General features: G+C 54.1%; 1 protein-coding gene across 1 annotated transcript in view; it reads left to right on the forward strand.

Moving 5' to 3' along the window:
• Positions 1-15,123, forward strand: part of AMPD3 (adenosine monophosphate deaminase 3) — a 42,094-nt gene that overhangs the window by 14,657 nt on the left and 12,314 nt on the right. The window contains exons 3-7 of the mRNA XM_060018484.1: positions 565-769; positions 3,997-4,159; positions 6,580-6,799; positions 8,651-8,780; positions 12,913-13,107. Coding sequence (XP_059874467.1) covers positions 565-769; positions 3,997-4,159; positions 6,580-6,799; positions 8,651-8,780; positions 12,913-13,107 — 913 coding nt within the window. The remainder of the gene's footprint in view (positions 1-564; positions 770-3,996; positions 4,160-6,579; positions 6,800-8,650; positions 8,781-12,912; positions 13,108-15,123) is intronic.

Below are 15,123 nucleotides of genomic sequence, written 5' to 3' on the forward strand. Positions count from 1 at the left end.
GCTGCACCTTGCCGTGACTTCGTATAAGCCATTTCCCATCTCTGGTCCCCTGACTCTTCCTTTATGAAAACAGGAGGTGGGACTGCTTGACTGTCATGATCTCTTCTGGCTCCAATGCCCCAAACTATTAACTTTGTGAAGTGCACTGTGATTGAGACTGTTCATATGCTGGGACCCAGAGTCTGGCTTATCTGAAGACAGCATGGTGGTTGATTCGACATCGTGCTCACCTCACTTGCCCTTGGTGTTAGACCCCTGCAGGGTGGTCTGCCCTCTGTCTCCTGAGACATTTGCCTACTTGCATGTTCCACGCGCCCTGCAAGCGCAGGCCACAGCAGTTCTTAGTGGCCGCAGGGAGGGGTGTCTGGGATATTGCATGCAGAGAGACGAGTGTGAGAGGACGCCACGAACGACTAGAAACTTCTTCACGGTAGGACCAGCACCGCTGATTAATCAGAGCCAAATTCTCCTGCCAAATTCTCCTGCCATGTCCACAACAGAGACTCTTCATCACTCGCCCCAGTTCGCTGCTTTCTTTCACTTTTCCTTGTCCTCGACTTTTAGAAAGAAAAGTTTTAAGATGATTCGGTCCCAGTCCCTGTCTCTGCAAATGCCGACGCAGCAAGATTGGAAGGGCCCCCCGACAGCCTGCCCAGCCGTGTCTGCAGCAGCTCCTGTGCTCCCCGGAGCCCCTCCCCAGCCCGCACCTGCGCCCTATGCCATGCCTGAGTACCAGCGGGTCACCATCAGCGGAGACTACTGTGCTGGGGTAAGGCGTCTCTGCGGGGGCTCTGTGAGTGTTGTATATACCTTGTGCCAAAGCTGGGGTCCCGTGGGGTCACGTCCAGCCCTGAAGCCTGGCCTGGTCTGTGGGTGTCTGGGAGGTGGCAGGCAGGAGGCACAGGAGCCTGGAGAGAAGGAGGGTTCTAGGCGACGTAGCGGGTGTGTGTCTAGGGCGCTGCTCTCCCTGTGAGGAGGGCCTAGGGCTGCAGGTTGGTACACCGTGTCCCGTAGGTTCCATATGTGCTGTGGGCCCAGAAACACTGCCCTCTGTCCCTGTAGCCCATTGGGGACAGTTCCAGCTTGGGCTCTTTAGTGTTCCCAGATGTTGAATGGATTAAGTCCTGGTGTTGATTGGTTTGTGCGAAATCAGTTATTGCTGAATCAGCTCCTCCTCTGTGCTTGGACTCATGTCCTTAAATACAGGCTAGACCAGCCAGGCAGGACGAGCAGGTCTCGACAAGAAAGTAAACAAGCTTGGTTTGCACCAAGTCGGTTAGCTCAGTCACTGCAAATGTGCTCCTTTCACCTGGTTGGATGATGCCTTTTTATTGCTTGTTTCTTGAAGAGAAGTATCACTTAGTGCCAGGTTTGGTTCCATCTCCCTGGCCCTCAACCTACTACCCTCAGTTGGCCTTGTTATTCTGTCTCTCTTCTTTTTTAACAGTAGTTTTAGAATATATAGTGTATCTGAGAAAGCAAAGTGACTTATTACTCTTCTATACGTTTTCTTCTAGCTTAAAAAAATTTATTTTTTGAGCAATAGAAAATCCTTGCACATGGCTTAAAATTTAAAAGGTACAAAAATTATATCAGTCCTCTAGCCACCCGATTCCCCTCCTCAGAGGCAATCCTTGGTTTTGGTTTCTGGTGTGTTCTCACATAGATGGCCTGTGTACCTACAGTTTACTATGCCCGTGTAGTTGATTTATTTATTTTTACACAAATGGTGGTTACTATACATTATACTGAGCCTGGGTTTTTCATGTAACAGTACATCTTGGAGATAATGCCATATCAATACATCAAGAACTTCCTTGTTATTTCTTTTTTACAAGTGCATAGTATTCCACTGTGTGGACGGACCATACTTTATTTAAATTCCTTTCTGTGCATGGGAATTTTGGTTGGATTGGAAACAACACAGGCCTTGCCTGGAGATACAGTATCCTGACCAGGAGTCCGTGGTGTCCACCCAGCCTCTGGCATGTGGGCAGAACAGTGGAAGGGGAGACTAGAGGTGGGCTGACAGCCAGCTGAAGGGGGGGAGGACGTTGGCCTGGTGCATTAACTAGCTCCTTTCAGTCAGTCTCCTGCTTGGCACATTGTAGGGCATTGAGCCCCTGAACTGGTGAGTGGTCCCCAGAGAGCCACCAGTCTATGAGAGGCAGGCTGACCTTGCAGGTCGCCTTGGCCCCCAGTGGGTCAGCCGCCAGGCATGAGGCCTGCAGTGCTTACAGGTTGGCTGGTCTGCTGGGACTCTGAGCACGTCTCTGATACCTCCAGCCGTGGCCTGAGCCCCTTGCCCTGCTGAGTCCCTCAGTCCTGCAGACAGTATTTGGCTTTATTGTTGACAGGGACATATTTGTGTCTACGGTGTTGTCCGCTCACCTATTCCTGTTGCTCTCCTAAGCCATCAGAAAGTGTAAAATGGAATTAACACCCCCTCATGGGGACACCTGGAGTCAGGAAAGGAGAAGCTCCTTCCTTAACAAGAAGCAAGGAAAAAAAAAAAGTGTAAAAACGTGCATGGGAAAGATGTATACCAACTTCCTTCCTCTGAGGATGGAGTGGGTGGAGGAGGGCAGAGTTTTAGCTGTTATCTGAGGTGATTTATTTATGTAAACATATAAGACATCTGAAACAACAATAAAAAATATTAAAATTGTTAGCTCTGGAAGGTAGATACATGGGTGTCTGTCATATTATCTTCAGTGCTTGTCTGTATGTTTACAACATTTCAAAGCTAAAAATGATTTTTTTTTACTAAAGCAGAGGGGTCACGGTCCAGGCCCCAGCCTTCCGGCTCTGTGCTCCCTCTTGTACCTCCCTCTGCTGCGTCTCATATCCTCTCTTATGAATGACTGTCTCCCCCAGCACGTTCAGATTTCTTCCACACCTGTCCTTCCCAAGAGACAAAGATTAACGAGCCCTCTGGAAGGTGGGAATTTATCTCATTTATCTCTGAGCGTGAGGCAGCTCTGGGAAAGCAGAGCACACTTGGGCTTTGGGACTCGGTCAGATCAGGGTCTGAAGTTTGACTTCGTGACTTCCTGTGACTTATCCTCTCTGGGTCTCTGTTTCCCCAGTTGTAAAATGGGTTGCAGTGAGGACCAAAATGAAATCTACGAAAAGGGTCTGTCCCATAACACACAAGTGCTTGTTGACGGGGTGAACGGGGGTGATTACCAGGTGAATCAGAAGCCTGGGGTTGGCAAAGCAGCAGACTGAGCACACAGAAGTTTTTATCTTTACCTCCGAAGAAACCATGTATTTTCTCAACTGAAAATGATGATGCTAACCCTGATCGGGGATACGGTCCAGGCTGTGCCTCTTCTTGGGCCGGGGGCAGCAGCAGCTGGCTTGTGGTTTAATCAGCCGCACTGAGGCTGGCCTGCAGTGTGCAGGCTGGGGTACCTGACTCTCTCCAACAGCCCCAAATCTCCTCCTGTGTTAGGGGACCCCCAAGACCCCTGCTGGGTTCAGTGATTTGCCAGGAGGACTCCTAGGACTCAGCGCAGAGCTGTACTCAGGACTAGGATTTATTACAGGGAAAGACTGCAGAGCAAAGTCAGCAAAGGGAAGAGGTACGTGGGGCAGAGTCTGGAAGAGGCCAGCAGCAAGCTTCCCAGCAGCCCCACCCAGTGGAGTCACCAGAACGCACTTAATCCATTCAGCATTGAATTGTGACAGCACGTGTGAAGTGTCATCTACCACGGAGGCTCCTTAGAGACTCAGCAGCCACGGTTTTCACTGGGGCTGTGGCCACACATCTGCAGAGCACATCCCTCGGGTCCAGACTCCCAGAAGGAACTTGGGTGTCCGGCATTAACCATGGTATTTGTACAAACCGTTCAAGCACAGGGAACCACTGGGCCCACAGTGGTGGGAATGCTCCCCAAACCCAAGTTGCCTGCTGCTGGTCAAGGGCTAACCTTGCGGCAGGTCTTGCTAGGTCAGTGGTCTCAGGCCTGCTGTGTGAACCCTTTTCTGCAGATCACCGTGGAGGACTATGAACAGGCCGCCAAGAGCCTGGCCAAGGCCCTGGTGATCCGGGAGAAGTACGCCCGGCTCGCCTACCACCGCTTCCCACGCACCACGGCCCAGTACCTGGGTCACTGGCGGGCAGACGCTGCACCTCTGGAAGAGGGCCTCCCAGGTACGGCGCTGTGGCTGCAGGTGGGCTTTCAAGCAGGGCATGGCCCAAGGGTTGGTCAGGAGGTTTTACTGGTTGGGTGTATCTCCCCCAGATGGTGTTTTAAGGGCAGAGCCCTGGTGTTGGCTTCTCCTACACTGATATTTTTTTGCTGGTTTCCCCAAGGATTGATTCCACGTGCACTGTGTGCCTTGCCCTTGGTTGAGCTGTACAATTTGAGAGAGACAAAGCAGGGGAGGGGGTGAAAACAGTCCCTGATCTTGGGGGTCCTCCAGGGAGACAGGCAGCCTCATGCTGGATATTTAAACACAATCAGACAGTAAATGCCAAATTGGTGGTGAGGTGGGTGGCGTGTGGGTAAGTAGAGAGGGTGTGTTCCCAGGGCAGGGAAGTTGGCTCTGGAATCCAACACACCTGCATTCCGATCTAAGCTCCACCACTGTCTTGGGCAAGGAAGGTATTTCTCCAAACCTCAGTTTCTCAGTCTGTAAAATGGGAATACTAATAATATCTATCTCTTGGGCCAGTTGTGAGGATGAAACGAGAGAACGCACGTGAAGTGGTTAGTGCAGTTCTGGCATCTGGGGAGTGATTGGTGAATAGGAGTCACGTTGATGCTGTGGAGTTTGGGGAAGGAGGGATCAGAGAAGGCAGGATGGTTTCTGGTGGAGTCTGGCCTGTGAAAGACCCAGGAGCAGTAGAGGCTGCAAGTTAACTAATATGAATGAAGACAACAGGAAACCTTGATCTTGAAGGTTGGTGGTGGGGGATCGGATGAGGGCCTGGTGGTCTTGTGCCAGCACCCAGGACCCTGGCTGCCCCCTCGGGGGTGAGTTGGTGCCAAGATGTCTCCTGTCTCTTGCTTTCCTTGAAGCTCTGAGACCTCGACTTTGGGCATCTGTGACTACCTAGGGCCCTGGGTAAGTCTCAGCCCTCCCAAACCCGTTTCCCTGTCTGTCTGAGGGAAGTTGATCCCACCTGCTCCAGTGTTGGCAAGGGCAGGCAGGACTGACTGTTGAAGGTGTACTTTATACAGAACAGAGTCCCCGGGGGCCCGGGTGTGAGTGTGGTGACGTGGAGGCAGTGGTCCCCCCAGGCCTTTGGACTGTGTGTGTCTCACAGGCACTGGCACACATCAGGGACTCCTGAGCTGGCCTGTGGCCGTGCCTGAAGTGTGTGTGGGGGGCATCAGTTCCCCGCCCCCGTGATGCCTCACATCTGCTCTAGGGCAGTCTGTTCCAAGCACTGATGGGGGTTGCCCAGGCAGCTACTCCGCCTTCATTCCTTCCATTGATGAAGATTCCAGGGTTTCCTCCTGCCTGGGGTGGCAGCCAGGCAGCTGGACCCTGTGCAGGGTTGGCTGATGTGCAGAGCTGAAGCCCCCAGTTCTACTGCCGCTCGGCATAACCTGTTCCTTGGCCAGAACAGAGCTTATCGAGAGCCAGGAAAACCCACTATGAGAGCAATGAGAATAATGCCTTACGATGTATTACTGTTTACAAAGCATTTTCCTCTACCTGCTAGCGCAGCCCTCACAACAGCCCATTAAGGCAGGGTGTCATCCTCAGGTGAGCAGACAGGTTCAGGAGGTAACGTCGTTTGCTCCAAGTCGTAGCTGGGAAATAGCCAAGAGGCCTTTTCTGGCTCCTGTGGGCTAACAGCCTGCAGCCGTAGGGACAGACAGCTCTGTCTCTGGGGGGGACGCGTTCCCTATTCTGTGCTTATTTGTGGAGGGGATGGCTTCTAGCCCCTTAGCCTCCCTGGGCTCAGGAAGATGTGGAAGGGCAGGGACGGTTATTCCCACCGGGCAGTGCCAGCTTCTGTCTGTTCTCTTATTAGGGGAAGACACAGCTGCCCTTTTTCATAAGCCTCGTGTCCCTGAAGTTCCCAGGAGGCTGAAGCTCGTTTCAGTTAAAGCAGTGAAGGGCCAGCCGCGTGCCAGGGCCCGTGCTAGGGAATGGGGACACAGCAGTGAACAAAATGAACATATACTGCCCAAGATAAAGAAGAGAAATTACTTTACATAGTGGCAAGTGCTGAGGAGACAAAATAAAGCAGGGAAGGGGATATGAGATGTCGGGGGCAGTGGGAGTGGTTAGGTTTTAGATCAGACAAGCAGGGCAGGCCTCGGTGGGAACGTGACTTTTTTTTTTTTTTGCGTTACGCGGGCCTCTCACTGTTGTGGCCTCTCCCGCTGCGGAGCACAGGCTCTGGACGCGCAGGCTCAGTGGCCATGGCTCACGGGCCCAGCCGCTCCGCGGCATGTGGGATCTTCCCGGACCGGGTCACGAACCCGTGTCCCCTGCATCGGCAGGCGGACTCTCAACCACTGCACCACCAGGGAAGCCCGGAATGCGACTTTTGAGCCCCTGTGAGCTCCTGAGGTGAAGGGCACTTGGCCATCACTCAATCCTGTTTTGCAGACTTCCACCCTCCCCCACTGCCCCAGGAAGACCCTTACTGCCTGGATGATGCTCCCCGAAACCTGGGCTTCCTGGTCCGCATGCAGGGGGGCATCCTCTACGTGTACGATAACACAAAGATGCTGGAATGCCAGGAGCCCCACAGCCTGCCCTACCCGGACCTGGAGACCTACACGGTGGACATGAGCCACATCCTGGCTCTCATCACCCATGGCCCCACGTAAGCCCCCCGAGTCTGCCTCTCTTTGCAGGGGTGCTATCCTGTAGGAAGGGACCGGGGGAGGCCTCTTGCTGTGGGCTTCTCCTCAGCTAAACCACCCCCAGAAAGAGAGTGGTTTCCCCTTTCCCCAGTGCTTTGTGGGTTTCTGCCACAATCTTCCTTCACAGGCTGACGTATTCTTAAAGTCGCTACTACCTGTCCCTTCTGCACGCGCAGGTGTGGGGCATCTGCTTGCCGCTGGCCACCTGTGCACCTTAAAATGGCGGCCACTCCTCCCCCCAGGCAGGACGGCAGCCTTGCAGAGAGTTACCAGCCTAGGGCATTACTGCAGGTGGGGGAGTGATGAAGACTGTTGCTTCCTCTGTTGGCTTTTCTGTGTTTCTGGAGGGGAGAGTGCAGGGAGCCTGGGAACTTAGCCACGACCCCCGTGTTGCCTGTAGGCTTGGCTCGAGCTAACCTGGCAGGGAGCTGTCTTCCTGGGCCCTCGCTTCTTGGTGAGCACTTAAGTGAATCAGCAGTGGAGGCTCAGCCCGCCCGGGCCCTGAGCCCCTCTGACAGCGGCTGTGCTGTGAATACCAAGCCAGCACTGGGGGTCCGGGGGAGGGGGAGGAAGCTGGTCACGGCTGAGGGACTTATCTCTTGCCCTGCCTTTTGGGGTTCGCTGGAAATGGGGTGGTGCCGTGTCTGAGGTGGGAGGGTGGGCCCCGAAGGGATGGACAGAGTGGGTCTTGGTCCTCGGTGATCTGAGGGCAGACGTAAGAGCCGGGAGGGGAAAGGGTAGTTCCCGGGAGCTTGCCTCAGCCAGGAAGAGCAGGAGCTTTGAGGGGAAGCCTGGGGGATGGGACTGCTCCCCACGTGTGTGAGCAGTGGCTGTCGTCAGGGCGAGTCCCGCTGGGGAAGGGACTGGGTGATATGGCCTTGGGAATCCCGTCCGACCCAGACTGTCCCGTGCTTGGCTCTGGGGCTCATCCAGCTGATGGTGCTGGTGCGGGGCCGGCGGCTGCTCTTCACGCACGTCTCAGTGACGGGGCGCCAGAGGAGCTGTGTGTGTTTGGGGGCCACAGGGAAGCAGGGTGGCCTGGCTTGTGATTGAAGGTTCCGCGTGGCTGTGGGCACAGGCACCTGGCAGTTGGCTGAGAATAGGGAGTGCTCCCACCTGCAGTGGCCTTTGCCAGCCGGTGGGGACATCAGTCCTTGCAGAGATGGTAACCCCTACGTTTCTAGTGGCCCATGATGCAGAACATCCTCCCCTCATCCTGAAGCCTCAGCGTTGAGAAGTCTTCAGGTCTCAGGGTTTGGGGGATGTCATTTGGTCACAGGGTGGTTCTCTGCTGCCAAGGTGGGCAGGTCACGCCTTAAGGTTTGACTGTATTATCAATCTTTTTCACTTTTTCACTCTTTTCAAGGAGTGAAAGGTGGCTGAGGATAGATGGGAGGAAGGAAAGACGGAAGGGCTGAAGGAGGGAGATCTTCCTTGAGTGTCCACTCTGCTGAGTTGGGCCCTTCACACACATAAGCCAGTTTAACCCTCGTTTCAGTCTTGGGCATTGCTGGCTCCATATCTGTTCATGAGAGGCAGCAGCTTGGGATGAATTGCCTAAGCCCGTAAGGCTAGAAGTTAAGGAACCCGTGTGAGGTTGCAGTCAGCTCTCTACTGCCCCCATCGACTCACATGGCTGTGGTTCCACACTTCAGCTGGGTCTGCAGAAAGCGGGCCCCTCCGTACCCCTCCCTGCTCCGTCCTGACCTTCCGCCCAGGGGTCGGTCGCCGCAGACACTGGAGGTCTCGAAACTAGAGAGCTTGCTGTGCCTTCTTCTCAACTGTGGTTTCTCCCCCTTCCCAATCTGCAGGAAAACGTATTGTCACCGGCGACTGAACTTTCTGGAATCCAAGTTCAGCCTTCACGAGATGCTAAATGAAATGGCCGAGTTCAAAGAGTTGAAGAGCAACCCTCACCGAGACTTCTATAACGTGAGAAAGGTGCGTGAGCCGGTGTTCAGAGCCGGTGCCCTAGCCCGTCCGGGCTCGGCCCCCTGCGTAGCCTTCCTATGTACAGAGGGAAGACTGGCCAGTTGCCTTCCGTGCGGCAGGCCACGCCTCAGGTGGTACTTGGAGTGACATGGTGGAAACCTTTGTCCATGTTGTGTATCTGTTGGAACGTGCCCTCCTCCTTGAGAAATAGGGCATGGCCTATTAAGTGGTTATGAGAGTGGAGACCAGCCTACTTTTACAGTAGAGAACGTATTAAATTTATCATGGATCGAGAAAAGCTATTAAGGCCTCTTTGGACTTGGGAGTTTGTGGCCCTGCTTCCTTCTGCATGGGGCGTATTTAAGGAATAGCATCCGATGTGCCCCCCTCTCTGGCCTTCCCCTAGAGTGGAGAGCCTGCAGGGGCCGCAGTCGGGGCCGACGTGCAGGTTAAATGATCACGGACTTCCGCTTTGCCATTTTATTCCGTGTGACTAATATACAGCGAGCGTGGGATCAGTGCCAAGCGTGGGGCCTTTGATGCCTAATGAGAGGACTTCTTGTCCACAAGCAGCTCCCAGCCTGTTACTGTTAGTGTGATAGGTGTGTGACCGGGGTGTCTTTCAGGGAGAGGCCAGGACTGAGGTGACTTTGCGTAGGAGTTTGCCAGGCAGAGGGCAGGGCAGGGGGTGGAAGTGATGGCCCAGCAGGTAGAGGGAGCTGTGGCTACAAGCAGCAGCAGGGGGAGAGTGGCCTGAGACAGGAGGGAGCGCGAGGGTGCCGGTACAGCTGCAAGGGGTGCAGTGTGGCTGGAGCTCGGGGGTGGGGGCAGAGGCTCGTGGCGGGCTGTGGGGAGTGAGCCTGCAGGTGTGGGTGAGGTTCTGGATCACGCAAGGGCCCACAGGTTTGTCAGAGGCAGCAGGGAGGCGGGCGGGGGTGTGGCGCTGCTCTGGGACAGAAGCTCCAGGAGAAGGGTGGGGTAAGGCTATGCCCGGAGGAGGGGTGGCCACATCTGAACTGAGTCACAGCAGGGTTGTCATGGCCACAGGGGCCTCTGTCCCAGTGCCACCCTCTCCCTGGGGTCAGCTTTGACAAGGGAGGGTAGGCCAGAGGAGGTTGTGTCTCCTCTGGAGAGCCCAGCTCAGGCCTCCCTGACCCCCTGCCTGGGAGCACTCAGCAGTACTACGTGGACGGCCTTCTCCAGTGAGGCCCCGAGATCACCTCTGCTAAGCTGCATCCCACTTGGATGGGATCAAGAGCCCCCAGGGTGCAAGTTAGGCTTCTGCTCCTGGGCTCTGAGGCTCATGGAAGAGTCTCGGGGATTTCCAGGCAGAGGTGAAAGGATGTGTGGTAGACACCACCTCCGTGGCATATTCACCTTCAAGCACCATCTGTTTCTTCTGTGTGATCCTCAGGTGCTCAGACAGCTGGGTGCCTCAGTCATTAGGTCAGCTCCTCTCTGCCCTGCCCGAAGGAACCCTACAACGCCCAGATGGGTGTCCAAGAAAACTCCTTGCCCAGCCCTGCGCAGCCCTGCCTTCTGCCCACGTGCGCGCTCTGGGCCTGACTGCTTCCTGCTGCCTGCGCCTGACTGCACTGGCTCCGACACTGTCTGCTTCTAAGGCGGGGCCCCAGTGGGTGTTTGCGCTCTCTGGCCACCATGAGGGCGAGAGTCCTAGGGGGCAGGGGGCGAAGGGGCTGTGGTTACATACCAGAGCCCATCCTCGCGTTCCCTGTCAGTCTGGGGGCTCATGTGCTCTCTGGACAGAGGTGGCCTTGAGCCCTGTGCTCTGACACAGTGGGCTGTTCTCTGGCACCACAGCTATCCGTAAACGCACGTCCAGGTCAGGCTGTGCCCGCCCCTCCCTGCCTCCTGAGTGCTGGCTGCTTCATCTTACCCTGGAAGCCTGTGCTAGGGGAGGAGAGCTGACTTGCTGAAGTTCAGGCCGGGCTGGGAGGTGGCCTCCATACTTCCAAGTGGCTGTCAGTGTCACAGGGGCAGGCCAGGGTCCTGCTCTGAGGCAGGAGCTGTGCCTGGCTGTGGGTCAGTGTGGGCGGTACTTGTGAAATTACCTGCAACGTCACATCAGGTCATGGGTTATGGCACCGTGAGGCCAAACCAGCAGGACTGTGTCACTGAGATGACTGTTTTCTGCTCAGAGCTGAGAATGAGGGGCTGAGTGTTCGCTGCTTGGGAGTTGGGTAAGATTAGGCCTTACCCACTTCGGTTTAAATGTCATATCAGGGATAGCAGATAGGTTTCGTCTTCTGTGCCAAACTTGATCAACGGGGAGCGGCTACCTGAGGCTACTCCCGAAGCTTAGTGAAGAGTGCTGTAATTGATCACCGATGTTTGCCACAGGGGTGGAAATAGTCAGCGTTGGCTTAGGGGCCGGGTATTGGCCAGCCCTGCTTAGAAGCTCTACTGTTCGTTTAGACCCAGGTCTTAGATGAAAGCAAGGAATGCTCTTGGGTCTTCTGGTGAGTTGAAAATGCTGACCTCCAAGGACAGGCTCTTTTACTTGTTCCTAAAATAATCACCTTGGTAAGTTTGAAGTTTGGATCAGATGCTTCCTGGATTATCCAGTTGTTTTCCTCCCTCCTCTAGTGACTCCTGGGAATGAGGACAGGCTGCACCCCCTGCCGTGTGTCATTGCTATGCTAGAGGACAGCAAGAAAGCCCAGAATGTGCTAAGTCATGCTGAGGTCGTTGAGCCCAGCTGTGTCCAGATGAGATTACTCCGGCTGACCTCCGCTTGTGTGTCCCACATGAGCCCAGCCCATCCGTGTTGTGCCTGGGCCTGTGTACTGCTGTGTGACGTTTTAACTTTTGGTGCTTCCTTTCTCTGATGCCTAGTGGTCTGTTTTTCTGGTAGGAGTGGCAGGATTAAGGGCAGGAAGGGCTCTGATGAGTGAGTGATGTTGGTCAGTGATATGGGCTGGCTGATTAAAAAGCTCACAGAGGTTCAGTGGATCAGATGTCTGGTTTGGCATGACTTGGAGATGCCTGGCCAGCTGTGAACAGCATTCTTTGGCCTGAGGTCAGCCGCCTCCTCACCCCAGCCCTGGCAGCGTGCCCAGTCAGCTGCAGCAGGGACTGCAGAGTGTGGGCTGGCAGCTGGCAGCACCCTGGTCAGTGAGGCTGCTGCCACCCTCCTGGGGGAACCTCCCTCAGGCCCCTTGGGCTCACGGAAGGGGGTCAGGATGTTCACTGTGACTTCAGGCCATCTCTCAGCTTAGCCAGGCCTCCGTTTCTTTAGGGCTAGTGGCTGAGGGGAATGCTCTGAGGGCTCCAGAGAGGTCAATGGCAAGTGTGGGATTTTGTGGGGCATTAGGTGGGTCCTCAGGTTTCTAGGAGGTTGTGGGTATCATCGAAACTATTGGAACCTCCCACACCTGTTCATCGGTCCATTCATCCATCCATTGATTCAACATCATACCAGGCTCTGGGGTAGGCGCTGGAGGCTTAGATGCATCAGACATGGTCCCTGTCCTTGAGGACTGAGCTCCCAGTCTAGTGATGAAGTAGACAGAAAATTATTAGATCAGATTGGAGGACATAAACAGTGACGGGAGTGTCTGTGCTAGAGTCCCAGGTTGGGCAAGGGAAAAAATGATCCGCTGTGCTTGCGGGATCAGGACAGGCTGCCACGTGGAGGAAGTCGTGGGAAATTTCTTGGTGGATGGATCGGTGGGGAGGAGGGAAGGCATGCCAGGCTGAGGACACGCGGTGTGAATAGCATGGCACCTCGGGCACCTGTAAGTGGGGGTGTCCTGGCTGGAGCAGAGAGCAGGGCAGTGGCAAGGTGAGACTTAAGGCTTGAAGTAAGCCTTGAATCTCAGGCTAAGGAGCTTGGGCTTTATCTTGAACACTTGGGGGCACTGATGATTTGTTAACAGGGATAGTGGCTGGATCTGACCTACATTTAAAAAAGATCTCTTGGTGCTGTAAGGAGGGGGACTGGGCAGCAAGGCTAGACGGAGGAAGACCAGTTCCAAAGTCTACAGGAGAAATGGGGCGGGGGATCTGGCGTCAGTGCAGGTGCTGAGGCTCTGCGCTCCACACCGAAGCCTGGATGTCCTGGCTCCTGTTGCCGGCGGGAGGTGGCCCAGCTCACGTGCTGGGGGCCACTGTGTTGCAGGTGGACACGCACATCCACGCAGCTGCCTGCATGAACCAGAAGCACCTGCTGCGCTTCATCAAGCATACGTACCAGACGGAGCCCGACCGGACAGTTGCCGAGAAGTGGGGCCGGAAGATCACCCTGCGGCAGGTGTTCGACAGCCTGCACATGGACCCGTACGACCTCACTGTGGACTCGCTGGATGTCCATGCGGTGAGTGAGCTTGGCCAAAGGGCCTCGTGCAGTCCTGGCAGGGGACTCAGCCCCCTGGAAAGGAGCCAGGATTGGGCTTGGAGAGAGGCTGGCCACGTAGGCATCTCTTTCTCTTCTAGCCGTGGATGATACGGAACAGGGTTCTTGGCCTTGCTGATCAATAGAAATTGACTAGAGGCTAGACAAGAAATTTACGCAAGGCTTTATTGGGGACCCTGCTGCAGCAGGGGGGAGTGAGAACAAACAGGTTCCCTTTCGTGCTTGCTCCCTGCGTGGGGAGTGAGCTTGTACCTTATATGGGGTAAGGGTAGGGATGTGTCCCGGGGTTGGGCGGGAGCGGTGGCTTAGGTGGTTTGCCCACCCCTCTGGTGGTGTTGAGTGCAGGGGGCATGCTCAGTACCCTGCTTTTGCTTCCAACACCCCGTTTTTGCTCCAGGCTCTTCAGAAGTGGCAGTTGGGTTTTTTGGTCTCTTTGTATCTTTTTTTTTTTTTTTTTTTTTGCGGTACGCGGGCCTCCCACCGCTGTGGCCTCTCCCGTTGCGGAGCACAAGCTCTGGACGCGCAGGCTCAGCGGCCATGGCTCCTGGGCCCAGCCGCTCCGCGGCATGTGGGATCTTCCTGGACTGGGGCACGAACCCGTGTCCCCTGCATCGGCAGGCGGACTCTCAACCACTGCGCCACCAGGGAAGCCCTCTTTGTATCTTTTGTCCATAATTTGCCCCAACTGTGCATGCACACAGTTATTTTTAGTCCTATATAGTTTCTTTGCATTTTGCTGCTTGAGGAGACGTTTGTCCAGGTGCAAGTACTGTAGCACTGCAGCAAGGAGTCCCAGGTCCCAGCCTGTCTCATGGGGACTGTGAGAGGTAGTTTGTCCTCAGAGAGTAACAGGGCTGGGAGCAGCCCTGGGACAGGGGAAAAGAGTGTGTGACTTGGTCAGGGAGGTCCCTGTTCTAATTTCACTTAGGAGTTGTATGCCCTTAAGCAACTCATTTAAGCTTTTATTTCCTTGCTTATAAAATGGTGACTGCCACGTGCCTTATTGACATTACAAAGTTATTAAAATACTAACTGATGTTGCAGCTGCTATAGAAAACAGTATGGCAGTTCCTCAGAAAGTTAAATATAGAATTACCATACATTCTAGCCATTCCACTCCTAGGTATGTACCCAAAAGAATTGAAAGCAGGGACTAAAACTGTTACTTGCACATTAATGCTTATAGCAGCATTATTCACAGTGGCCAAAAAGTGGAAGCAAACCAAGTGTCCATCAACAGATGAATGGATAAATAAAATGCACACACACACACTGGAATATTATTCAGTCCTAAAAAGGAATAAAGTACTGATATCTGCTACATCCATGGATGAAGCTTGAAAACATTATGATAAGTCAAAGAAGCCAGACACAAAAGGACAAATACTGTATGATTCCACTTGTATGAGGCCTCTAGAACAGGCAAACTCATAGAGACAGAAAGGAGAATGGTGGTTACCAGGGTCTGGGGGAGCTATTGTTTAGTGGGTACAGAGTTTCAGTTTTACAACATGAAAGGAGTTATGGGGATGGATGGTGGTGATAGCTGCATGGCAACGTGGATGTATTTTATACCACTGAACTGTATACTTAAAAATGGTTAAGAAGGTAAATTTTGTGTTATGTACTTTTCACCACAATAAAAAAATCTTAAACCGGACACTGAATGAGGCAACGTGGAGAAAAGTGCCTTATGAAGTCTAAACGGTAATAGGACACACATTATTACTGATGGTTCAGTATTTCTGGCTTACTCAGCCAGCCCTGCTCCTGGAGGCATGAGGCCCTCGATCCCCCTTTACAGAGGGCCTCGCAAAAGGCCCCCAGTGCTGGCTGAGTGAGGATGCATGATCCTGGCCCTGGGACTTCTCAGGTTTTCATGCAAGAACTGACACAGAAGGTATCTTTCAGTGTGGCTCACAGAGGCCACCTTGTAAAGGCCTGAAGGGGTCATGTGTGTGGTGGCTGCATGGTGAT

Source organism: Delphinus delphis, chromosome 8 (assembly GCF_949987515.2).
Source record: "Delphinus delphis chromosome 8, mDelDel1.2, whole genome shotgun sequence".
NCBI classification, from domain to species: domain Eukaryota; kingdom Metazoa; phylum Chordata; class Mammalia; order Artiodactyla; family Delphinidae; genus Delphinus; species Delphinus delphis.